The sequence below is a fragment of the Dermacentor variabilis genome, chromosome 6, assembly GCF_050947875.1.
Source record: "Dermacentor variabilis isolate Ectoservices chromosome 6, ASM5094787v1, whole genome shotgun sequence".
Lineage (NCBI taxonomy): Eukaryota > Metazoa > Arthropoda > Arachnida > Ixodida > Ixodidae > Dermacentor > Dermacentor variabilis.
Window position 1 is genome coordinate 64,790,948 of NC_134573.1, and position 26,723 is coordinate 64,817,670.

General features: G+C 44.7%; 1 protein-coding gene across 2 annotated transcripts in view; it reads left to right on the forward strand.

Annotated features, from left to right (window-relative positions):
• The window catches only part of LOC142584812 (centrosomal protein 43-like), a 46,801-nt gene extending 26,377 nt beyond the window's left edge, over positions 1-20,424 (forward strand). For both annotated transcript variants that reach the window (XM_075695088.1, XM_075695087.1), the window contains exons 3-8: positions 3,837-3,947; positions 7,721-7,824; positions 13,995-14,071; positions 15,207-15,243; positions 18,433-18,523; positions 20,041-20,424. In XM_075695088.1, the coding sequence (XP_075551203.1) occupies positions 3,837-3,947; positions 7,721-7,824; positions 13,995-14,071; positions 15,207-15,243; positions 18,433-18,523; positions 20,041-20,121 (501 nt within the window). In that variant the 3' untranslated portion in view covers positions 20,122-20,424. The remainder of the gene's footprint in view (positions 1-3,836; positions 3,948-7,720; positions 7,825-13,994; positions 14,072-15,206; positions 15,244-18,432; positions 18,524-20,040) is intronic.
• The last annotated feature ends 6,299 nt before the right edge of the window (positions 20,425-26,723 follow it).

The following is a 26,723-nucleotide window of genomic DNA, read 5'->3' on the forward strand; positions in this document are numbered from 1 at the left end:
ATTGCTGCAGAAGCTGCCCAAAATTGAATGTGGCTGGGTGCTTTTAATTGCCAATACACAGCATATGTTTGTAACAACTGAACTGCAGCTGGCTCCCATCTATTGAACCTAACTCTCCAACACCACCATGCTCTTATCAACAATATCGAAGATGGGAGGTGGCGGGTTCAAACACCTTGCAGTGTATATTGCGAACCGACCACCGGTGAAACCGTGATTTCGTGCAGCTGTACTTGGCGTTTCAGCGTGGAGCGCATAATTAGCCGCACGGTGAACTAGCCCAGGACGTGATTGATTGATCTCCCCACTCGGACCGGCAACTTGGTGCAAACAAGATACTACCCAGATCACGCATGGTGTAGGGCCAATATATATGTATGCATGGTAGCGGTAGAAGCCCACACATCTTGTAATGGTGGCTCGTGGAGGCACCACAGCGCCATCTACATTTTGCGGGGCTAACTTTCCGTGGAAAAAATAAACATTTGTCATTAGGAGGTAGCGTAGGAACTTGAAGCCTATCCTTCTTTTTTCATTATTTTTCTTTTGAAGAGTCTTAGCTTACTTTACACTGATTTGGCGTATCTAGGTAACTTGTAAGCACTTTCAGAAGAAAAAATGGCCCTTTCACACATCTAGAGCATCATAGCGAGTTGCAAGAAGTATCAAAATGTAGGTCTCAATGAGTCAAGAAGTAAGACTTAGTCGTAGAGTAGGTAAAGTTAATTGTATGTGTGATTAGCGGCAATATAGTCGAAAATTAGCCACATTGCACTGTACCCCTGTAAAGGGTGCACCACCTTAGATACAGATTTGCTGAGGCAAAGGTGCAGTTATGAGAAATGAAACGAGTTCATTTGGTCTAAGCTATGCCAGGCAATTGTGTGTGGAAGGCAGCTTCACTGGTGTCCACAAAAGGTGATAAAGTGTAGCAGGATAGTAAAATTAACACTATGGGCATAATTAGCACCCATATAGTCTAAAATTAACCACCTTGCACCTTAGACTGCGCTACCTCCTGGAATGCCCCACTTGGCCTCTTGGTAAAAGAAAAGTCAGCCAAGTGTCAAGGTTGACATAATTGCACGTCAAGTATGATACAAATAAGATACGAAGTGACTTAAGGTGGTAGGCTACACACAAAAAAAATGTTTTCTTTAAATTGGGAGTTAGGATTTAAATAGCTATTTTTTCTAATTGAGCATTTATTTAGCTTGTTCAACTATGTAAAATGCAGAAAATGGCTCATTTTACTTTTTGGCAGGTAATTTTTCTCGTAAAATGTGGCAAAAGTGCTAGTCACACCAGCAGTGATAAATAACTCATGAATTGCTGAATTGAGTAAAGCTTTGGCATTTATGTAGCTAAGTGGGAGACCTGTGCAATGAACTAGGATAAATGTGTTGTGATGAATATTTAGAAAGTGATGTTTGAAAAACTAACCAAAGTGAAAAAAATTTCCAATTTTGAAGAAATTTATTTGCAAGATGAGCTGTAAATGCAAAAATATTGCATCAATTTCTTTTGCTCTAGTTTGTTGCACATATCTTTATGTGAGGAATGAGTGTGAAAAATTTCATATCAAATTTTCTATCAAAAGAAAATTTATCAAAGTTTGTTTAACATGAGGGGGAGGAAAGTCTTGTTTTCAGAAAAAATGTAAATAAGTCTACTAACCATGTAAAAGATGTCAAAATTACACAGAGGCCTAAAATGCACCAGCTTCATAGCTGGAGTCCCTGTGAGATGCAGTAACGTCTCCTTTTGTTCAGGTGGCTGCTCAGCGACAACATAAAATGAAAAAAAAAAAGCATTTTAAATAATATTTATATTAAAAAAATATTACTGATTTTTTTGGTTTTGCAATATGAGGGTATGTGTTGGAAAACTTACTGTAACTCCCAAACTAATGATGATAGGACGATGATTTTTTTTTCAACATGTTGCTGAATATCTGGGCATACATAAAATGTAAAAAACAAAAAAAAATTGCTAGAAAAAAAGAACTTTTGAATGGCCTATCAGCTTAATTAACGTGAAAAAGAGACAGAATAGAGAGATATAATCAACATTTAATCATCATATCATTTGAGCCACTGTGTTCATCGATCTTGTCTTTAGCATCGAACTTGGTTCCCCTTTTTTTTTATGCGAAAGCATCAAATGGCTCATTGAGTGAAACAGCGGTTGTCCAGCACCTGCAGCGGCGAAACAGCACCTAAATTCCCATTGGCTGTGATGCTACAGCACAAGTGTGCCTTGAGGTCGAGCAGAGCGAGCAAAAGGGAACACCTGCTGCCACAGTAGCATGCCAGGTGTTGTGCGAGGGAGAGGGCATCACCACGATGACAGATCAACCTCGCTCTTGGAAGCCTGTGTTATTCGCACATTCTTTGTCCGCGCAAACTTTCGCCTGCATTCGAACTGTGTCTCGGTAAGGCCAAATCAAAATGTGCCAAACATCTCGGTTCACTCGTGTGCCCGTATGAAGTTCATAACTCAAAGGACCCCTGAGCAGTGTTCAACTGGACATTAATGCTTTCACATTTACAACTCTTAAGAAGTATTTAGGTGTCCTCGGAATTTTTTCTTTCACCAATAGGCCATGTGAGCCAGTCCCAGAGATCTAAGGGGCAGTGTGATTAAAACAGTCAGGAGGCATCTATAGCAGCTTGACTTTAACTAATGAGTGCTTTAAGCCCTTTATTAATGAACAGTGTCAGTTTTGGATAAAAGTACATGCAGCAGTGTCAATAAACAGAGAGATCCAAAGCTAGGAAGTGTCAGGGGGACTGTTAAAGAGCCTGTAATGAGCAATCATTGAATGTTTTAGAAGGAGGACACATTAAGCTAGCAAATTCAAAACACCCTAATCAGAAATCTCCAGAACTTTCTGCAGGATGAGCTAAAAAAGAAGTGCTTAGAGCGTCTTTGGGTTAAGTGTCATGGTGACTGCTTGTCAGGAGCTCAGAAAACTATGTAACAGCTAGCACTGTAATAAACAGCTTCATGATCCATCAGCGCAACAATAGACAAAGACAAAAAAGAAGAGATGATCGCAGGCACTGTCTGTCAACTGAAGCTTTAATGCAAGCTCGTGGTTAATATATACAAATTGTACCAAAGCAGGAAAAACTCAAACTAAAACCAAAATCCTGTACAACAGTACCACACACCTCTCATGTGATTAAACCTGATTTAAAAAGTGTAGTTAATTCTGTGTTAGAGTGAATGAGGGCTGACTTACTCATTCGTGCGAATGCTTAAGGATATGAAGAGCCTCAGCTATCTTGCACATTGGCTGCTCCCTGTCCCTCACAATGGTAGCAATACTGTCAAGAAGCAGTATGCGACCACAAGTGGACAGTGACTAGATAGATGAGAGCTAGGTGTACCCTGTAATGAAGTGTGGTGTTCTTTGAGGCGTACCTTGATGCACTGCCTGGTCTGGCCAATGCAGACTTTACCACAAGAAAGTAGCTCTTTGTACACATTGCCAGCACAACAAGGTGTAAACCTGGAATTGTGCTTGATCGAACATTCAGTGTTCTGAAGCATAGTCCTGCCCTCAACCCTTATCTGAATAGGTGAACATGTGTTGCACGTTTCTTTTTCGAAGGAAAAACAACATCCACATGTACCTAATGCGAATCTTCATGATATGGTACGAAACTGAATGCAGGAACAGAATAACTACATACTAGCGGCGCCTACTCAGTGATTGGGCGAGTTCCTTGGGGCTCTTTCTTCCAGTGACTTGCCTATTTTCTAGCAAACGCAGTGAGGCAGGTTGCTGACTAGTTGCTAAGCAGGTTGCTTGCCCCCTTCACCTGCAGGCAGAGCCACTCAGCCGAGGGGAGCTGTGCAGTCGACTTGGGCTGGAGCAGCGGGAGGGTCCATTGCTCTTACAGCTGCTTCATCCTCTACACCCACCAGCAACGTCAGAGGTATGTGTGCGTGTAGAAGTGTTGCTTGCTTCTCTTGACAACTAGAATGACAAAGGCTGTCCACTGGCTTACATATATTCATTGTAACAGATTAACAGGACAAGCAAAAGGCAAGGACAAAGAAAGTGACAGGAATGAGTGCTGTAACAATGAGTTGCCAACTATCCCAAACCAGTACTTTGCTTAATTACATATATTCGTCATCATTGTTGGCCTATATTTTGATGTTGGCTGCAAGACGAAGTTGCAGCGAACATTAATGATGTTGCACATATCATTCTCTGTTCTGTCACTCATTGCATGATCCGGAACTTCCTGCTGAGCTTCTTTTTTAGCCTTCAAGTTTCTGCCCCTTATGTTTATATAATTATTTATGTCCCATTTTGGTGGCACCTCATTCACATGACAATAGGATGATCATTTTGTTTACCGAGGCAGCATTTAGTGATATTACAGTACAGTCAAACAATGATATAAGGAAGTTGGTAATATTGTCACTTTACTTCATTATTTTAACCTCAATATAAAAAACTTCAATATAAATAAATTCTTGATATAACGAAGTAATGAACTTTTTATTACGCCTTGTCCATAAGACACCATGTATTTAGAACATCAGTATAACGAAGTGGGTTGATGCACAATTTCAATATAAGGAACTTTCACTGCCACTGAAAAGGAATACCGAGACAATAAATGGTAATTTCCGTTGACACAGGTGGTCAAATAGTTGAATTACATGCGGCTGCTTGCTTACGCATCTCTCAAGTTATGTGTCACGCAGCTAAGAGTAACAGCCGAAGCATAGGCGGCATCATGTTCTGTGTAAAGTCCAAGTTTGATAAGATTCTATTGCGCCCTATGTGCTGTAGGCTTTAGGTGTGAGTGAAAATGTGCGAGGGTTAGCCAAGAAGGATGGCAGCTTGACAAAAGCTGTCTTCGTACGTTTTCAAGGGGAAAGGGGGGGAGGGGAGCAAGCTCGCGGTAACACAATAAAGTGCCAATGAGGGCGGTAAGGGGGTGGGGGGTTGAAATAGAGTGGGTGGCAGGTTGGCGTGCGTCTCCTTTGTTATCACGTCTGTGGCAGCGCATGGCTGTCAGCGTGGCAAGCGCATACGCAGCCTGCGCTCCCTGTTTTAGAGGTAACCTGCCTTGCGTGCAAAGAATGGACGAACTGAGATGGCACGGCGTCATGCGCTGTCTTCCCGCGCGTTTAGTGCTGGAGTTTGCATAACCTTGAATTTCGGAGACACGTTGAAGCGAGAGGCAGACAAAGTATTCACTCCCTGCTGCTGGCGCTTTTCATGATAGTGTCGTCTCACTGTGGGGGACATTATCAGCCACAGGGGCGGTGTGGACGCTAAGGTGTGGCTAGCTTCGCTGCGTACTGCCAATGGGAAGGTATCGTCGTCATGGCGTGAAACCGCTTTTGTCGCCGACTCAAATTCAACTAAACAACTATACTCTTTCTTATTCGAATTTGCCTTTTCCTGTTGCCTGATAGTTCGGAGAATATTACAGCCCCTTCCACGTAAAATAATTCATTGGCAAGTGTACTTGTTTGCATAAATGATCGAAGTTCAATTCAGTAGACTTCCATCAATTCAATTTCTCGTTTAATTTCATCCTGGCCGGCACCCATACATTTCTATGGGCCAAGGTTTTGTTATTTTGTTTCTAAAATTGGCATTCACCAGATAATTTGAGCTTGACCAGGCAGCACGCGTGTGCCGAACCCCCATGGTGACCCCGATGGCGACCCCTCTAGTGGCAGCGTCTGTCTCGGTGGAACTTAGGGAACAAAGAATGCGTTGAGCGCACATGATCTCTTGTTAAAAACACCCATTTTCGGCCCGCCCTAGCAAGATCTTCAAGCAGTAAATTAGATCACAATGCTTGATTACAGTATTTACCCGATTCGAACACACGACTTTGTTTTTTTTTTTGAAAGAAAATTGGGCTAAAAATTGCTGAGGTCGCGCAATCGGACCCGAACCCGAAACCACCTTCGTAACGTTTGCATGCTTTGCCGCGTAATACAGATGTACTGAGGCGAAGCTGACTTTAAATACCGCGTGACGAAGCTGACTTTAGAAAACCGGCTGCTGATGTGCAACAATGTTTCTTGCCAAAAAATCGGGTTTATACTTTGTTTAGGAGCTTTAATGTCATTTCTATGTTATTTTGCTACTGCTGGCACATAAAAATAGCCGGCGCATTTGATTTGGGGACGTGTTTGAATCGGGCAAATACTGCAAGATGAATCAGTGATGTGTTTTGACGTTTTTTCTGTGTGTTGCTTAATTCGACCTGCCAGACAATTTGATGATTTGCGTCAGTTCCATCAGGTCGAATGCACATGAAAAAAAATTTTTGATTTTACTGTCTTCATTATATTGTGGCCTAACTGTATTGAAGTAAGTACAGTCACTGACGGGTTTCTTTTACATAGAAGGGTCTGTAAAATGTTCTAAGTTATTGGGCACGCAGAAATAAAACTAATTTCCATTAAAAAAAGATCTATTGTGTTGAAATTAAGAGTGAATGACCACAGGTACAGTCTCCTGCTGTGTCAACGACATGCTCACATTGGGGGTACGAAGCAAAGCCTGCGACACTTTCGCGTCCGCTCTGCCACCACAATTAACAGTGTTACCCGCTGTGGGACAACAAATACAGGCACATGAGAGGGAACGCTTCGTCTGTCTCTCGCTTCAACATGTCCCTGAATCTCGAGACTACACGACCTCCAGAACTAAACGCACAGCAAGACATGGAACAGATTACCTCCAAAATAGGGTGGCCGGGCTGCATACTTGCTGAGCAGTGCTGACAGCCACGTGCAGCCATGACCGGTACAGATCACTTGACCCCCTTTGTGGGAAAACGGCACGCATCACGCCACCATCTTTCTCTACACTCTCTCGTGCTCACAGCATGCGGCTTTATACAGAATGTGACAGTGAGACAAGTGACAGTGAGTGTGTGAGCATATCTTGCTGATGTGCTGCTCCTCTTTAGCAGTGGCTCTCTGTAGTGCAGTGCATGATTTGAGAGGTGCATTTGAATTAACTGCATGTAATTCAGCCTTTTGACCATGTGCATCCATGGCAAGTGTCATTTGTTGCTTTGGTATTCCTTCACAGCGGCAGTGAAGTTTTGTTATATTTAAATCATGTATTAACACACTTTGTTATATTGAGGTTTAATATACACGGTTTTCTGTGGACAAAAAGTTATAAAATGTTATATGCTTCATTATGTCGAGCTTAACTGTAATTGATGGGTCTTCGTGTTCCAAAGTTCCTCAAGGTGAGCAATAAGAAACACTGTATATTAGGCAAGCAGTGAACTTTATTGAGGTCATGAGGAGCGACTCCGAAACTCCCTTATGAGGGAGGAGCCGCTACGGGTCTCTCCCACGTCGGGACGGGCAGGCCGTGCCTGACCGCCACGTTGCGGGCCCTCTGAACGGCCCGTAGCTGAGCGGCAAGGTTAGAGTTCTTGAGCGCCTCCTCCCATTCTTCTTCCATGGTGAGGTGATCGTGGTCCCGTAACGAAGGGCACAGTCTATAATCTTGGCTACCTGGGATATGAATCTTCTAGTAAGTACGAAGCATTTTGTATTGCATTTGACAATATGTGTTGCAGTTGGCTAACATTGTATCACTGCCAACTGCGAAAGCCGCCGCTCACACAGGTGGGGTTGTTACAGAAATGCAGGCACCCCTGCTGGGGTTTACGAATGCTGCAGCATCATTCTGGTCTTGCAGAGTCCCGAAGCAAGCGATTCCAAAGTCAGGCCGCCTGAACCAGTGACGCAGAACAAGTCCGCTGATACCGTTCCAGCAAAGGACACACCTCCAGAGTTTGCACTGTAAGATTCTCTTTTTTTTGATGAATTTATCAGCATCTTGGTGGTGGACTTTAGATCATTAAATCAAATGCTTCCGTCAATTTTCTAGGCACTGAGCACAGTTGTCTGTTTTGGAAACCCTTTCAGGTCCAAGTTTTTTTCTTTGATGTCACAAATGTATATGTTGCACGTCTTAATTACAAAATAAAAAGAAAATGGTTAGAAAAATATTTTTAGTGTAGTTTTCATAATATATCAAAGTCTTCTACTGTGAATTCTGCGTATTAGTAGGCATTAGTAGGCAGCTGTGACATCTCAGATTGCTAAGTTCACTGCCCTAAGTGCGTGAATTTTGATCGCAAGTCATCTGGTAGCTGTTTGCATGCCCCAAAGTCGTGTAGCTAGCCTTAGATAATTTAGATTCCATAGGTGTGAGAGAGAGGGCCCAATCGCGGTGTGCCGCAATGTTTGGACATTTACAAAATTTCAAGAAAACCCAGCGGTGTTTGGAACTTTGTATGCTTACGTGACCAGAGCTGCTGGAACAGCAATTTCTTCACATTAATTTTCGCTTTGGCTTTTCTGTCGGTTAGCTAAGCAGTCAATCTCGGATATACAGTGAACCCTCGTTATAACAAAACTGCTTTGCACAAGTTATAGCTTTATTCAAAATTTCACGCAGTCCCAACTCAAAAGCATGCACCTTAAGCCAGACTACTTGAATTGTACCGATAAGCTGCTCTGCTTAGAGTGAACCATCAAGAGGTGTGTGTGCACACTCACGGTGGCGCTTGGCGCCTTTTGCGCCGAGTGAACCCTTCTGCGCCAGGTAAGCGAACGATCCTCTCTGTTGCCAGCTACGCCATCGTGGCGCCTGCACATTCTTTTCCTCCATGTTGTGCCGAGCTCGTACGCACTCACAGCGGCGCTCAGCGCCTTTGGTGCCCAATCCCCTTGAATAAACTAGAGGTAGCGACGTTCCTCCTCTCCTGGGCTCTCCTCGCCACACACTGATTGCCCCTGCGCTCGCCCTCTCACTTTGTTCTTTATTGATTGTGGTGATCTTGTTTCACAGCATGCCGATCGTCACAATTGCTAGATTCGCCGTTGCGCCTATGCACTGCGATTAAGAGCAACAGTCGTGGTCCCGGCGCAAGTAAAAAACAAAATATGCAAGATAATGAGGGTGTGGCCAGCAGCATGCGGAAGCACGCATGCTTCTTTCCACAGAACCAGCGCGAGTGCAACCACAGGATTCTGCTCCACCAACAGGGAGACGCGGATAAGCCCCAGACCTCCTCACCTGCCCTTGCTTGCTGGTTCAGGTGGCAAGATACAAGAATGTTGCTACCTTTAGTTGTATTCAGGGGGCTTATTCGCACCGAGCAAGTGACCCTCTCCGTCGGCGCACCCTTCTCCTCCAAGCTGCACCTGACAGCGCCATAGCCCCGCAGCCATTGCCCCGCAGCCATTGCGCTGTCTGATTGTAGTGGTTTCCGAATCATAGTGTCTGAAGTAGGGCGTGATGGAACAGACAAATTTTGCTCTATGCTGCCTTCCGCTTGCCCGGCATACCCAAAGTCACCCGAACCTATACCCTATTGGCTCCTTCCCGCAGCTTCTGCAAAGGAGGTAATCACGACCGAGAAATTCAATCCCAATTTGACTTGATTGTGATTGAAAATGCACAGCCTGACACCCGGTTTAGATGGTCGTGGAGTTGTGCTATTTCAGTTCTACTTCTTTAGCTTTTATGGAGTAGTCACTTTTATTGAATTGCCACATATGTGGAATTTTTTCTCCGTCTCTGTCATTTCATTATAATGAGCATTTACTGTATAAAGCCCAGGTATATAAAGTTATTTGTCTACATCAAACAGTGATAACACCCCCTTACAAAACTCACACTAAAGTATAGGGTTGCACTATGTGCATATCAAACTAAATAAATAAATATGCTTCTATCAAACCAAATAAGTAATACATAAACTCCCATTAATGCCAGATTCAATAAATATAATGATGTGCCATGCCCCTGCAAGTGTTCCTCTCCTATCGGAGCCACAATCACTTCATGCACCATCAGACAGACAGGCAGACAAAGAACTTTATTTACAAGGTCCTGAGAAGCTTTGCCCTAGGGCAGAGCTGCAGGCCGCTCCCACGTGTCGACTGGTAGACTGAGCCTAACCGCCGCATCATGGGCTCTCTGGACAGCCCCCTGCTGTGAAAGTTCCGCGCTCTGGATGGCAGAGCTCCATTCTTCTTCCATGATGCGATTGGGACCCTGTAACGAGGGGCATCGCCAGAGCATGTGTTTGACATTGCTTAACAGCCCCACAGTCGGGGCAAGTAGGGCTAGAAGCTTCTGGAGTGATCGTATGGAAAAGGGCCAGGTTTGGATAGGACTTAGTCTGAAGCATGCATAAAGTGGACAGCAGAGGTCTCGCCTGTTTCCTATGAGGGGGAGGATAAGTCCTCCTACCCAGGTGATAGTGCTTAGTGATTTCGTTGAAATTAGTGAGAGTACCCCAAAACTTGAGAACCCCGAAATCTGAGCTCGACCCTGCTGCCACGTGGTGGGTTAGTGCGTGCGGTTGGGAGTGGGCGATGTCATTGAGATTGGGGAAGGAGTCAAGCTGGGGGTTGGAGGTGCGCTGGAAACCACGTGATGGTGTGCGGAGAGATTACCTTGTTCTTGAGAATCTTGTGAGCCTCCTTAGCGATGGAACCTGAAGTGAAAGCCCTGACCGCCGACTCAGATCAGTGAAGATTTGTGATCTGCTGTTATCTAATAGTTGTATAGCTACTGCAGCCTGCTCTACTATGCTTGGTGTTGAGGACTTCAGGGAAGCCGCATTCACTATCTGTCTGTTGCGATCAATGAGGGCAATGGCAAAGTTAGACGACTGTCCATATTGGGCTGTGTCGACAGAACATGCCAAGTGGGAATCGTCTTTGGTACGTTTGATGAGGGTGAGGGCTCTTGCCCTGCGTCTGCCTACGTTGTGTTGAGGATGAACATTACGGGGAAATGGTGTGATTCGTATGTTGTTCCTTTGATCTTCTGAGATTTTATATTTCCACTCTTCCATGAGGATAGGGTTGATCCCAAGAACTGTCATGATCTTCTTTCCAGCCGGGTACAGGACAGACGGGCCAGTTGGGCTGACTCCTGAACCTCGATTATCTCGTCCAGTGTGTTGTGCGCTCCTAGTTGCATAAGGTGGTCCATGCTCACCCGTAACAGAATGCCCAGCACTTTTTTGATGCTTTTTCTGATGAGCGCATTTAACCGTTTCTTCTCGGAGTTATACCATTTGTGTATGGCTGCCACATAAACTACATGACTCATGAGGAAGGCGTGAAATAACTTGGGGAGGTTCTCTTCCTGAAGCCCTCCATGCCTATTCAGGACTCTTTTGATGAGTCTGATCATGTTCTCAGTCTTGGCTGTGAGCTTGTTGAGCACCGTATTGTACAGCCGCTTTTAGTGTAAAGTTGGATGTCTATTTCGGACAATGGTTTCCAGCCTCTAGGTTTGGGGAACTCTCCTGACTGGCCTGTAGAGGAGGAGCTCAGACTTGCTCGGGGAGCATCTAAGCCCCGTATTTTCCAGGTACATCTCTGTCTGATCTACAGCCTCCTGTAAGCCCAATTCAACATCTCCTTCGCTTCCTCCGGTGCACCAGATTGTGATGTCATCAGCATAGAGCGTATGATTGATCTCTTCTGTGTTGGAGAGCCTTTGCGATAGTTTCTTCATGGCGATGTTAAAAAGCAGTGGTGAGACTACTGCTCCATGTGGCGTGCCTCTGGGGCCCAAACTGAAATTGTCGGACTTGAGGTCACCGGTTTTGAGCGTGGCCTTGCGATCCCTGAGGAACGAGCTTATGTATCTGTGAAAGGCATCTCCCAAATTAAGCTCCGAGATGGAGTTCAGATTGTGAGCATGGAATACATTGTCTATGGCCTTCTCCAGGTCTAAGCCTAGGGTGCCTCTTATATCTCTTGTGGTGTTGTCAATGATTTGACACTTGACGAGCTTCACCACGTCCTGCGTTGCCAGGGTTGGACGAAAGTTGATCATGCTGTACGGAAAAAATCCTTGTTTCTCGATGTGCTTGGAAATGCAATTGTGTATGACATGTTCCGCCACTTTCCCCACACAGGACGTGAGTGAAATGGGTCTGAGGTTTAAGAGACTCGGGGGTCTTCCAGGCTTTGGAATTAGGATGACTGAGGCCATTTTCCAGGACTCCAGGACAACCCCTCATTCCCATATTCCATTGATCCCCTCTGTCAACCATTCTATGGAGCTGTCATCCAGGTTTCTGAGGGCCCGATTATGGATGCCATCAGGACCAGGGGTCGACCTGTAATTTAGATTCTCGAGGGCTTTCCTTACTTCGCATGACTTGAAGGGTTTATCTAGCTCGGGGCAAGATGAGTCTTTGTAGGGCAGATAGTCTTTACCACTCTAGTTGCCCAGTTGCAGATACTTGCGCCTTCAGAAATAGTCATATTCAGTGCTGACGATATAGCACTGTTCAGGCAGATGCTGCCAAATAAACACATTGATTCTGAAGGGCAGTATACTCCATGGAGTAAAGATGAGCAAGGTGTGTGTCACAGCAAGCGGCCATTCATTATTTTATTGGCAAGAGGAGATTGCCACTTCTAGAACATGAAAGGCCTCCTATTCGGCTTCCACAAGAAAGTGTGGACGACACTCTATCCTTTCACTAAGTGGCTCCAGGCAAGCGATGCCGAACCAGAGATGTGTGCACTGCCAAGTTTGTCTTATTTTTGGCCAGAGGGTTCTGCAAACAGCAATTCAGGATTTCATGAAAGGTAAAAAACAATCTGACCCTAACCCCCACTTGAGCGATTTTTTCGTTACAGTTTGGATTTACCAAAACTGCTGCATGCCACATCCACAGTTATGTGGTCGTTGTTGCAGTAACACCGTCATGGCAGCAGCTCACAAGACTCGTTGCTGTCTGATTAGCTTGTCCGTGTTGAATGTGTTGCTGTTACTGATGATGCTGTCATCGTCACGCCATCGTCGCCATACTTGCTTGTTATCGAATGGTCCTCATGCCGTTGTCATGCCATCGTCATCATTCTAACTTCATCCCAATCTCATCACGCCGTCATCGTCATACAGTCATTGCATACCATTGTCGTCATGCCGTTGTCATCACATTGTCATTTTGCCATCATCATCAGTTCAGAAATGTCATACCATAGTTATCTATAGCCTTCACCATCCCTTCATCGCCATTCTATCATAATCCAGCTGTCGTCGTTCAATCACAATTATGCCTCTGTTATCACGCCATTGTTATCAGACAGTCGATGCCATGCATATGTTGTCATACTGCCGTCATCGCCATCATACCGCCTTTGTTGCTTCATCGGCATCATCCCTTCATCATTCTATCATTGTCATTGCGTAGTCGTCTTACTGTCGTCGTCGTCGCGTCATGCCATCATGCTCATGGGTGACCTTGGCAAGCAAGTGTCGGAGCAAAGTCAGCCAATAGCGAAGGCAGTCTGAGCAGCAGAAGTCTCAGAAACACCACTATTGCTTCCAAATAAACAGGACTTCAGCCATACAATGTGTTGTTGCACTGCTTGAATGCTAATTGCTTTACCATCGGCAGTCATCGTGAGATGGATTCGGCCATAATTTGTTAGTCTTGTATTTGCTCACAATTGGTGTATTCATTGTGTAACAGTCATTACATTTGTGATCGATTCTTACTTTGTATACTCCATTGTTTTCTTTGCCTGACCAGTCATGTGCACGCAGTACCAATTGTGTAGTCACTCCAACTACATTGTCCCTGGACTCAAGCACACTGTTGCCAAATGCTTGACATTGTGTGTGTTTGTGTGTGCGAGTGTGTGTTCTTATTTGCTAATCTTTTCATCTCATTTTCGTATGTTTATTAGACAGTTCAAATATTGTGGTAAAGCCAGATGGTGAAAGTTTCCGACATTTCCAATATTATCAAATCAATCAATCACTCAATCAGGTCTCGATGTGTTGTACACAAAACACTGCTTTCCTTAACGCGAACTTGCTAGCACTCCTAGCTGTCTATTCTTGTGAACTGGTGATAAGTCATGATAGCTGAGTAATGTGGCCGCCTACACATGCAACGCCTTCACTCTTCTGCCAGAGATGGCACTTCCCGTGGAGGCAGCCGGCTTCCTCCTCTCTCGGGTCCTAAGGTGCTCCCCAGTCTAGAACCACAAGGTGAGCCCCTTGTTGCGTCAGAATATTGGTTAACCTTATTTTATTTGTTTGCTTGCTTGTTACTACCCGCATTGCCATTAGTGGCATTACAGTGGAAGTAGGTACCCTTACTGTAATGCCAGCGGGAGTACCTTCTAATGCCAGTTCGGGTAGATTTATGTAACAGAAGTTGACTATATAATACAGTGATGACTGTTAATTTGACTCCGGTTAATTCGATCACAGCTGGCATCCTTGCATTTCTATGGGCCCAAAATTTTGTTATTTCGATCCTAAAATTTGCCTTCACCGGAGAATTCGAACATGACCAATCAGTATGCACGCACGCACGAATGCACCTGACCCCTATAGGGATCGCAACAGCAGCCCTTTTAATGGCAGGGTCTGTCTTGGCAGAGCTTAGGGAGCAATGAATGTGTCGAGTGCATATCGTCTCTCGCCAAAAATGCCTATTTTCAGCCTGCCCTAGGAAGATTTTCAAGCAATAAATGTAGCTCACAATGTCTGATTATGGTGTTTACCTGATTTTAGTGCGTGCATACCTTGTGTTTAAAGAAAATTGGGCCGAAGATTGCCAGCACCATGCCATCAGACAAGAAACCAAAACTGCCTTCGCAACGGCCATATGCTTTACCGCATAACTTGGATGTATTGCATATGGATCACCGTGTGACAAAGCTGACTTTAGGAAACCGGCCGCCATTGTGCAACAGTTTTTCTAGCTAAAAATTGGGTGTGCACTAGGTTCCTACTCCGTTTAGGAGCTTTAATGTCATTTCTGCTTTATTTTTCTACTTTGGACACATAGAAAGTGGGCGCGTGTTTGATTCGGGAGTGTGTTAGAATAGGACACATACTGCCAAATGAATCAGTGGGGTGTTTTGGCATTTTTTCTGCATGTTGTTTAGTTTGACCTGCCAGATAATTAAATCAGTTTCTAAGGTCTTGTCAGGGTTGAATTAACGTAAGTCAACTGTATAGCCTGTTATTTGCCCTTCTTTCGCCCTCTGTACTGTCTTGCAGTGACGAGGCTGACATTACCGTTACACCAGAAATAGTGCTACGAAATTTGACTGCTGGAGTTTGATTAACAGGGGCTTGTCTGTCTTGTGCGCTTCTGTTTTTCCTGTAACAGTGCCTCACCCTGAAGCAGAGTCCCATTCACTTCAGAGGTAAGCTACCTTGCCCTTAGTATAACATAATAGAACCAGGAAAAACTCTAAACCTTGGTGTCATTGATACCTGGTGCGCTTGCTTTGGTGTTTCTATAATTGCTAGAACTGTGAAAAGAAAAGAAGAAAAGTCTTCTTTACAGAGTTTGTATGCGTCCGTGAAATCCTTAAAATTAATTAAATTAAATTATGGGGTTTTACGTGCCAAAACCACTTTCTGGTTATGAGGCACACCGTAGTGGAGGACTCCGGAAATTTCGACCACCTGGGGTTCTTTAACGTGCACCTAAATCTAAGTACACGGTTGCTTTTGCATTTCGCCCCCTTCGAAATGCGGGCGCCGTGGCCGGGATTCGATCCCGCGACCTCGTGTCCGTGAAATCCTTGAAACCCTTGAATCTGAATAAGGAAATTCAAGGGTCGGTCCTTAAAAATCCTTGAATAGAAATGCGCTCCTTGAATGCCTAAGTACTCGAGATTGAGGCAACTTCTGAAATTTAAAAATGGCAAACTGCATTGGTACTGTGCTGAGGACACTATATATCGGGAAAACATTCTATAAATATATTTTTTAGAGACTCTTGCTGAGCAATAGCAGTCTGGCTTGTCTACAGCCACTGACAACAGGTCTGTTTAAATTGCACTACCATCATGGTGCTAGACGAAGCCAGATCAAGTGTCTCTGAAGGAATTGTCCTCTTATTTCGGAATAGTTATGTTTAAATGCTTCATATTGTCTTCACAGAAACGCTCTGTAGGTGTGCATGAATAAAATGTGCTTTAAGCTCCTTAAATTTTGGCTTTTGGACACCTTAAAATCCTTGAATCCTCCTTGAATTTATATATTCATATGTTTCGCACGAACGCTCCTTTAGCTGTGACAGGGCTCTTTTGGTTCTCTGATTTAGTTAGCAATATACTATGTGAACATGGGCAGCTTGCACATAGCATTCTACCTTGGGGCAAATTTACACACAGTTGAGCATAGTACAAGAAACAGTAAGTGGTCATAGCAGAGTAAGTTATTGAGTGATAACTGACAAGTGCTTCTGTAAAACTACTTACCTTTTTTCATTCGGCGACTTGATGTTGAGTAAGGGGGGAAAACTTTTTTTTACCCGCCGGTAGGTTTAGCCACAGGTAAAACACTTTGTGTAAACAATCAAAGCTGTTCTTGCAACGACTGTTCTGACTTATTTAAAATAGGCGATTGAAAAGAAAATGATCTCTCTTGCTGCTCATTATTTATGGCAGTGCCAAAATTGGTGGACGCTATATATTGACACATAACTACTCACTGCGAATACATACCGCATTTACTCGTGTAATGAACGCACTTTTGTTCCCGAAATATATGCGCAAAGTTGGGGTGTGCGTTCATTATGCGGGGTAAAATTTTAAGCGGTATCTTTTTTTTCCACGCCAACCTCCAAAAAAGTCAGTTTTGCCCGAGATGCGAACCATTGATTGCGATAGCAAATGTGTAGACAGCTACACAAAGTAAGGATAGTAGTTTTATCCGCCGTATAAGCATACTAACATTCGCTTCAACGCTAACTGATTGGCGAGAATGCAGCACGCACAAAGGTATGAGCCGCCATCAACTCAGCCCCCGACGCAGATTGCCTTGAAGATAGGGTGCGCCGCAGCCGAATAATGCGCAGTTGCTGGCTGCCGGAGTAAAGCGCCGTGCATCCTTTCACTCCCTCCCCTCCCTCCGGTGCCATGCGCACGACAGAAAGCAGCGTGTTTCCTTCCTGCTTTCCATTGTTGCACGCCAGTGGCCCTCAGGCGCAGTTGTGTGCTGTACACAGTTGTTGCCAGAGTACAACACCACTGCCCCCCCTTTTAGGCGGCAAAAGGTGGCGCGCGAGATAGAGCCGGGATCGTCGGCTTCCCTCACGTGCTTTCACTCACACCTACACTAAGCGGCGCTCGGCGACGACGGCAAAAATGCGCCTGGAGTGTCCACATAATTACCATTGCAATAAAAGTAGGAGACACAATACAATTCGGCATCCGACAAGGCATCAGACGCAACATCACCCGCCGAATGCCATATCAGACGCCGAATGGTACTGTGTGTCACCTACTTCATGGCAGCAAGTTCAGGGTGCTATCATTATGTGAGAAAAATAATTAAACACACTTCTTCATTGGAAAAGTGGGGGCTGCGTTCATTACACAAGTGCATCTATTATGTGAGTAAATACGGTAACTATGCATTGAAGTTTTACTCTTATCTTTCCTACCATCCACTTCTTTGGCTAATATGAGGCTCTGCATGTAACCTAAATTCCTTTTTGAATTTATTTTATATTGCAGTTAAACTGTACAGTACTCAGACAATAGTGAGCGGCGACAAAATGAGTTGCACCCCTGAAGATGGCTCCCTTGGAGTAACAAAAGCCCATCACGTAATGCTGCTTGCTTGCTTAATGCTGCTTGTATGCCATGCTTTTATGACTGCAAGCATCGGAAGTGGTTGGCGAGAGCCGGAAATATGGCATGGTCACCATGCGTTGTTTCATTTTCGCATGTGCATCTCAGCAGTTTGCTGCTGCTTTTTAGCGTGCAAGTGAATGAATTTCAAGCACAGTTCAAATGTGCAATGAAAAGCCAGTTTTTTTTTTCGTGTGTATACCCATATTGTACCACCTACTCAGTTAAAATAATCAACTGAGAATAGTAAGGTAGTCATGGTCATTGCCCCTCTAACAAAGCTATGCCAAGTGTTAGGTAAACCCATACCTACCCATTTTTCTCATGCTGGTTCAACAAATGCAGTATGAAATTTTTGCTGTAGCATTCTTAGCATGAAACTGTGTTTTTTGAGTACCTTCTTCAACTTTTTCTGTATAGAGTGAAATTAAATTTTTTTCTCATTAGGATTGTTTAAATAAAGCAGAGCTAAATGAAACTGACATCCTCCTGAACGTGTCAATTTGCTGTCCTCTTGTTTCATGTCAGCCTCTGTCTTAGCGCAATAAACTGTCATGATTAGCTATCACCCTCCTGTATATTGGATATTTTACCTGAGTGCTCAAGGCAAGGTAAAGTTGGCATTGGTTAATACAGTGTGGCTGCTAACAACAATGGTTACCAGAAGCAAGCTCCTCCATGCTTTTACCGCTCACCTTTCATTCGACTGCACTCCCATTCATAGAGCTGTGGCGCTTGCGTGTGCAGTACGGCCTCCCGAAAGACTGACCACAGTGGTTCGGAGGAGAGTGTCGAGGAGGAGCTCTCTCGCATGGACGACAGCAGCCTGTCCACCACGGTAAGGATAAAATTCCAAATCAGCATTGCAGGGGGCCACAAGCACGGAAGGGCAGACGGTGCGGCTATTTCACACGTGGTGGATGGCTGTGGAGTGGCTGGCGGCCAGAGCTAGGGGTTGGTCGCCCGGCTCGGCTGTGGGAGGTGCGGGGTTCGATCCCCTCCGCCAGACGTCCACCGGTTTTTGTAAGAGGGGTACGAGGGGCCCCCAGCCAGGCACACGGCTTTCCACGGCTTTGCTTGGAAGAGGTTCGCGCAGACCACTGTGCTTGCTGTGCAAAGAACCAAGACAAAACAAAAGACCAAAGAACTTAAAAGGATTGCTGCCGATTTCATTCCGGCAATTTCTCATAAGGTGGGTTACCTTCCCAAGCGTGGAGTTCTCCCATTCACCAAGGACGGGGCTGGAAGCGTGTTTATACCATTTTTACCAGTGCCTACACAGCAGCAGCAGTAGTCTGCCTCCCACAGCAGCGACGGATGGTTGACTGTTTCAGCATTATTGGTAGGACAAGGGCCACCCAGAGACCTTTCAAATCTCAATAGGGCCCCCTTTTGAATTTAGGAGCCCTTATGAAAAATCAGAGCGTTGGGCTAGGTGACATCTCTATCCATTAGAAAAAGACCGTTGGGTTCCCAGCAGCACTGGGATTCAATCCTAGTGCTTCCCTTATACGAGGCAGACGCTCAACTATTGGAAGCACTTGTGAAGACTGGTGTCAAAATACAGCTGCATAGCATGAAAGAAGCTGAATGGCTTTGCCAAAGTTGCTTTTTATGTGCTTCCTGTAGTAAATTTTTTGTGAGAAACAAAATAAAGGTACTTTTTAGGTTTCTACATTTTGCTATCGCAATGAAAATATCAGATACATCATTTGACATGTGGCAACAACACAAAAGAACAAACTTGGTTTTCAAGTGATGGGATTTTTGCTGAAGTGGCATAGAAAAAGCAAATCGCTACCCTTATCCTGCACTATAGGCCACCGAGACGTATTCAAACAAAATGAACATGTCTATTATTTTTGAAATTACAGTTTTCTTAAGCTGACAGTGTACACTAAACAGTGGAGCTCAATATGATAACTACAACTACTATTCTGTTTGCACCATGGGGATGAATTTATTATTTGTTCTAATGACAAGAAGGTAAATCATCCTTAAAATTTCATTAAGATCGGTTAAACAGTTCAAAAGCTGGCCCTTCAGCCTAGCATCCCCCCTTAGACTGCTTCTCCTTGCCGCATACACATATTCTTGCTAGCATGCTTGGAAAATAGGCATGGCAAAAAAAAACAGTAAAAATTCATCCTCTCATCGCTGCATCCATGCCATAAAAACAGTCTTGAACACCCCAAGTTTGATATATCCAATGTCCAGTTCTTTATGAAGGAGTTACTTTACATCGGTGAATTTTGCACGGTTGATATAGAGAATAATTTGTTGGCAAGTTCGGGTTTAACTGTACTTCGTGGTGCTTTCCTGAAATTGCATAAGGAGCCACATGTTTATTTGCAGGCTGATGATCGCACATTCGATCTGACAGTTTCCCGGGCAAGCGACGTGGAGGGCTGTGACTACGCTGAGCCAGCCCACTGACGGCGCTGGTTGGGACTGCAGCTTGCTTGCGAGAGAGCAGTGTTTGGTCCTCACGGGTTGCATCCAAGTTTCATGCTTTTTCTCCTCTCCATGAGCACCATGAAAAACTATTTTGTAGGAACGTACATGCTCTGTGTTGCATAAAAAAGTTGCAAGATTTCACACTTGGCCGCAGTGGTCTTACATCGCTAGGACTTTCGTCAACCGACCAATTGCCTTTGCAGCAACCAGTTTGTGTCTGCACCATTTCAAGAAGCTGCTTGTGCTTGAAGCTGGTGCTGATTAAATAGTTTCAATTTATTGCATGAGGAGTGTCCTGTTGCACTACCGTCAGTCATGCTGCAAGTTTGGGTGACGCTGTATATGATCAAGTCATCCACTTAATACTTGAGCAAAGTGTCACTTGCTTTGCATATCACACACAAAATTTCTGCCATTGGCAGTGGTGCTTGTTACGCCTATGCTGTAACCTGTATATATTTCATGGTGGCTGTGTCAATTTGTGCTGTGCGGCAGTTATACATGATACCTATGGATGAATACAGGACGAGAAGGAATCCAGAACAACTGCTCTGTGCTTCCTAATTGGCGCACTGTAGTGCTGGTAGACTGACTCCGGATATGCGTAAGCATATCTATACCTACCCAATGAGGAAACCAATCCCTCCCTCATACAAGATGAATCGCTATAAAGAAATGAATGTATAAGACAAAATAAATTCGAAAGGAAAAATCTTGGCGGTGGTCATTTTCGAACCCACAACCCCACGCTCAGAAGCCAAGTGTCTTACTCATTGGGCTAAACACCCACTCTTGTAGAACGTGAATACACCTGAACCATATGAATGTGTTGTACCAGTGGTACAAAACAAATGTCAAAGGAGAACAGTTTCTATGAAGGCTTTGTTGAAAGATTTGGTGATGGTGGAATAGAAGCCATCTATAGGACCACATGTAGAGCCGACTTGGAGCATTGTAGACATCAGGAAAATTTCAATTTTGCGAAAATTTGATGCCAAACACGCCACATCCTCTATGTGTTTCGGTGGTCACAGGATGTGCCTTCTGTTGGGGCATTCCTTCACCGTCTGAAATGCCACCGACCTCTGAGGGCTTATGCGCTTGACATTGCGCTACACACACAGATGAGCAGTCAATAAATTGATAAGGGTAATAAGAAGTCATGAGGGGTTACATGGGTCTCATGACGGTTGATAATGGTTCGACGCAGATGGATAAAGTGCTAAAGAGCACTAAAGGCTTATAAAGGTCGGAGCAATTCTTATAAGGTTAATAAGCAGCGATAAGGAGTGATAAGGGTCGGATCAAGTCCAATAAGGTTGATAAAGGCTTGTAAGAGTTGATAAGGGTCAGATCATGTCCAATAAGGCTGTTAAGGACACATAAAGGTTGATATAGAACGGATAGATTGCAGTAAGGTTGGTACTGATCAATAAAGGTTGATAAGGCTTAGGTCGATCCGGTAAGGTTGATAACAACCAATTAAGGTTCATAGGAGCCGGATCTAGTCCAATAGGGTTGATAAACGTTTATGCTGGTCGGATCAAGTTTTATAACAATGATAATGACACCAGGCTGCATGGAGATGAGCAAATAGCACAATGCTTACACATACTTAGACGACTCCCAGTATGAATATTTCCAGTATCCAGTTCCAGTATGAATATTTTTTGGCACAGATGACAAAATCTTTTTATCTCACAGTTTGCATTTCAGTGTACATACGAAGTTTGGTTTGTTTGGCAAGCAACTTCAGGCTCCCAATTGTTGAGCATTTACATTGGGCTAAGCCACAGCCCATGTAAAAACATGCAAGCCTGCGATCATTGGCATAATCAAAGGAGGGGGGGTCGAGCCTCCCTCTCTTTCCCTTTCCCACGGAACAGAAAGTTTCAGGAGGTGGGCTCCGAAAGAGGAACATGGATGAAAGGGAAAGCTTGAATGTGAGAGCAAGGAGAGGCTAGTGGCAGTCCGAAATGAGGGGGGGTGTTGTGGTTATCCCCTCTCCCATGCAGAGAACACTGGGAGGATCAGTGCTAAAAATTCCGCATACAGATAAAGATGGGACGAGCATGTGCATAAAACTTGGATACATTGCTGCTTCCAACAAGGCGTTCATGTCATTGAAGAGCTTATTTCTGGTATTTGACTGAGTCATCGACCACGCTGTACAGAAGAAAAGCATTCCGAAAACATTGCCATTTGCTTGTCTAGAAAATGCATAATAAGCACCACCTGCCCCCCCCCCCCATACTTTTGTTTCTTCTTTTTCTTTCCCTTGTCTCTGCCTTTCATTATGTTAATAAACTTGAGAAAGGCTTGCAGTGCTCATGGTTAGGCTAGTTTGTACACGCTGGTAAGAATGGAAACGGGCAGAAAAAATGGGACAAGAAAGAAATACCTACCGAATGCTGATTTGTGCACAGCAAATTATATCAAGGATGGTGGTGCTGAATCGGGGAAGCTGAGAAACCACCACAACAAACAGCTGGGAGGACAGGTAGGTGAGTGACCTCAAAGTGCACGCAGAAACAGATATATAGGAATGTTAGGGGGTGCCGCGCCGTTCAACAACCTGGTGAATGGTGAAGAGTATGACGGTGACTAACGGAAAAGTATTTTAGGAAGGGGAGTGGTGTGATGGATATGAGGAATGGGGTGATAAAAGGGCCAAGAAAGAAGTTGGCGGATAATTATGGACATAGGGAGAGCATCTCGTCACTGTCCGATTGCTCAACACAGATGGCCATGGCCAGTCGCTTAGCTGCGGCTCACCTTCCTTCTTGTAACATGTGCTGCCTGTTGCGGAGAGCCCATCCTAACTAAACATCTCGGCAATTTTCAGAATGGACAGGTGTCAGGAAACTTGACACTTTCAGATCTCTCGGAGCTACTGACACTTAATTTTCTTATTTTGCTTCGGACTGTCTGCCTCATCAATTCCTGGGTGTGATCAGATAGCATGTGTCGTGTGATGGCTACAATACCATGATTGCAAGTTACTTCCAAACATCTCTTCAAACAAGTCGGACAGCAGGTGACCGAAAGAGCGAAACTTGCATCATATGATACTATCAAAGTTCTAGCGCAAAGCTTCATTCCTGTATTTTTAAATCTAGAATAATATATTGTGCCCACCACACTGAAAGCGTGATTGAGTGATAGGCTAAAGATTACCTATGGCAGATAGCATAACTCGAACCCTTGATCTAAATTACTTGATGAAGCGACCATTACTTCTACAAGAAATCAAAATGTTCAATTGAATAATTATTGTAATTGTACTAATTAACTGTTTAATTACTTACTTGACACCACATATTTCAATCTACAAATCAGTATAGGCACTGGGTTCACACGGAGTATCCACTTGAAACGAATTCTTTGGACGGCACCAGTTCCGAGATGATAATTTTCAGTGTCCATCGAAATGCATTGGTGTTTCAGTTCCTTTTGTGCTGCAATGCATAAAACCGCGGTTTCTTTTAAAAGTAACTGGAACGCCAGTGCATTTCGTCGGACACATTGAAAATTAATATATCGGAACTGGTGCTGGGGGTCCAGAGGACTCTTATGAAGTGGCTATGCCATGAGAACTCAGTGGCTATAATTCGTAGATTGAGATATGTGATGTAAATAATTAAAAATTTAATGAGTAATTACGTTAACTATTCAATTGATCATTTCGATTTCTCGTAGAAGTAATGGCCGCCTCATTGAGTAATTTAGATCAAGGGTTAGAATTGTGCTATCTGTCATAGGCAATCTTTAAAAAAAATTGGTGCAGCTAAAAAAAGACATCCTGTATTATATAAATGCATCAATTCATAAACGAAATTCTTTTTTTTTTAATATCACCATTTTTAAAATGGCATAACGATGATAGCATAATGTGATGCGAAGTGGCTGCATGCCTTGGCAATGAAAAACTTTCATCAGAAGTTAAGCGAAGTGTTGTTTCGGCAACGCAAAAACTTGCTTCCTTGTTAAAGCATTCTTGTCCGGGGAGTACTAGGAGTTTGCATGGTGTACAACCTCCACACGCATATGCACGTGCACACACGCACACATAGAGAACGAGATGAAGGAGGGGGCGGAGTGGTAGTCCGCGGAGAACACCTCCCCCCCCCCCCCCCCTCCGAAATAAATTTCTAGCTACCGCCTGCAATGCAGTATGTCATTGTTGTATTGATGTAAATGCAGCTGCTGAAAAAGCAACGAAGTTTCGTTCACCCAAGACTGGCAGCATAATGGATATACAGTTACACCTCAATCAAGTCGGCAAGATCGATACTTTACTCCTTCATAATGAAATTTTGTTCTAAGGAAATTCGTCCCTTTAAGCAAATAAGTACCTACAGCTGCTGACCGATTTTACTTACACAAAAAGGACCGTGAAAATTTCCGGATTATCGGGCTGTTGGAAAAAATAAATTGCAAATAAAAAAAATTGAAGGTTTTGTTCAATTTAGAAATTGGCAACCAAAGATACGGTTTCGTGCCGTATCGGCAATACCTTCACACCGCCGGTGTGAAGCGGAGCTTTCGCGTCCACTCTGCCGCGGCTTATAGTGACCACCTCAGTGGGCTGACACCATCAGCGAACCGATTTCCACAGTCCAACCAATGCAATATCAAAACCTGTTAGATGTTCCAAAGATTAAAGTTCGCTTTAAAATCGCATGACATCAAGGAGACGGGTGACAACTCTTTGTTCATGGCTGCCATGTTTGTTGCGAAATTGCGACATAGCGCGAGCATGTCATGTCTGAGAAGTCAAGCAAGATCCGTTGTGGTGTTTGAAATTTTGGTAGCCGTTATGCGTCGTTGCAGGAAGGACGGTGTTGGAAGACGAGGGAGAGAGAGTGGGGAGGTGGGAAGCAACATGAGGAAAAAAGGACTGTGAGAGCGGGGCACAAAGGTTTTTGAAAGGAGAGAGAGGATGGTAAGCGTTCCGAGAACTGGGCAGAAACCGTAGATGTCGTAGGCGGCGTACGTCTGTCCAATTCTCTGATAGCTTCCCATGCTCTCTGTAGCATAGCCATGGCGTGCTCGCAATAACACCAGACCAGTGAAGCCTCAGCGTAGTCAGTAGAACAAAACGAACGTTTATTCAAAGGTGTAGAGCGTATTTATAAGTAGCCGAGTGGCAGGAAGATAGAAAGGAGCACGTGTTAGTAGAGATAGTCCGAACCCGAAGGATCGCCAGATGAGGCGATAAAAGGTGCGCGCACTTCGAAAATGCGTTAAGTTGCAACATTCCTTCATCCTCAGAAATGAAAGCGTTGCACTGGCTTGCGTTCTCTCGTTGAGAGTCTCAGAGTTTGTTGGGCGACACCTGTATGCAACGGGGCCACTGGAATATCTGGTGCCGCAAAGTCTGGAGAACGGGTGCCATTTGGAATGCGCCGAGCGGTTATGCCTTCATCCGGATTCACCGTTTCCGGATGCTGTAGTTGTGTTGCTTGGTCCGGCTCACTGCGATGTGTGGTGGTTGTAGTTACTGTCGGTTTGACGCCTGGTACTTCCTGTCGAGGGCGGACCTGGTCCACGTGCCGCTGGATGACTCCGTCTGATGTTTCCACGGTCACCATTCTCGCTCCCGACGTCGCCTTCACATGACCGGGCGTCCACTTGCTCCCCACACCGTAATTGCGGGTATACACTTCACTTGCAGGTAGCGGCAGCCAGTCATCTTGGTCCTCTTTTGGCCCTGCAAGTGCTGGAGGAAAGCATGTGTCCAAGCGTGAGCGTATTTGATAGCCCAAAAGGAGCTCTGCTGGGGATTTACCCGATTTTCGCGGAGTCCTCCGGTAGTTAAATAGCAACCGTACTAGGTTCTCTTCCAGTTTTCCTTTCGTCATTTTTCGAAGACCATCTTTTATCGTTCGCACTGCCCTTTCCGCCGCACCATTAGACTGGGGATGGTATGGAGCGCATCGAAGGTGCACAATGTTGTTGTTTGCCACGAACAACGCGAAGTCTTGACTGGCAAATGGGGTCCCGTTGTCAGAAACGATCGTGCGCGGTATTCCAAACCTGCTGAAAATGCCACGCAGACAGTCAATGGTAGTCTGCGTTGAGGCATGTGACAAAGGTATTGCTTCGAGCCATTTGGTGTGTGCGTCTACTACTACGAGTATCATTTTTCCGCAGATCGGACCCGCGTAGTCAATGTGAATACGGGACCACCTTTCGCCTGTTTCAGGCCAGTTAACGACGGGAGCTGCAGTTGGCATCGGCAGATTTTGCACACAGTACTGGCATTGTGCAGACACTTCTTCAATATTTTTGTCGAGGCCTGGCCACCAGAACAAAGAACGAGCGACAGATTTCTTGCCGGTGAACCCTGGTGCGTTTCATGTAGAAGATGCAGCACTCGCTCCCTAGCTTCAGTCGGTATTATGACCCTATTACCCCAGTACACCAGTTCATGTGCTACGGATAATTCGAGCTTGCGGTCAAAAAACGGCAGTACGGCCCGGGCCATTCCGTTTGCGTTTCTGGGCCACCCATGTAATATGTACCGTTTGACCTCGACCAGGACAGGGTCAAAAGCCGTTAATGCTTTCAGCTCACGC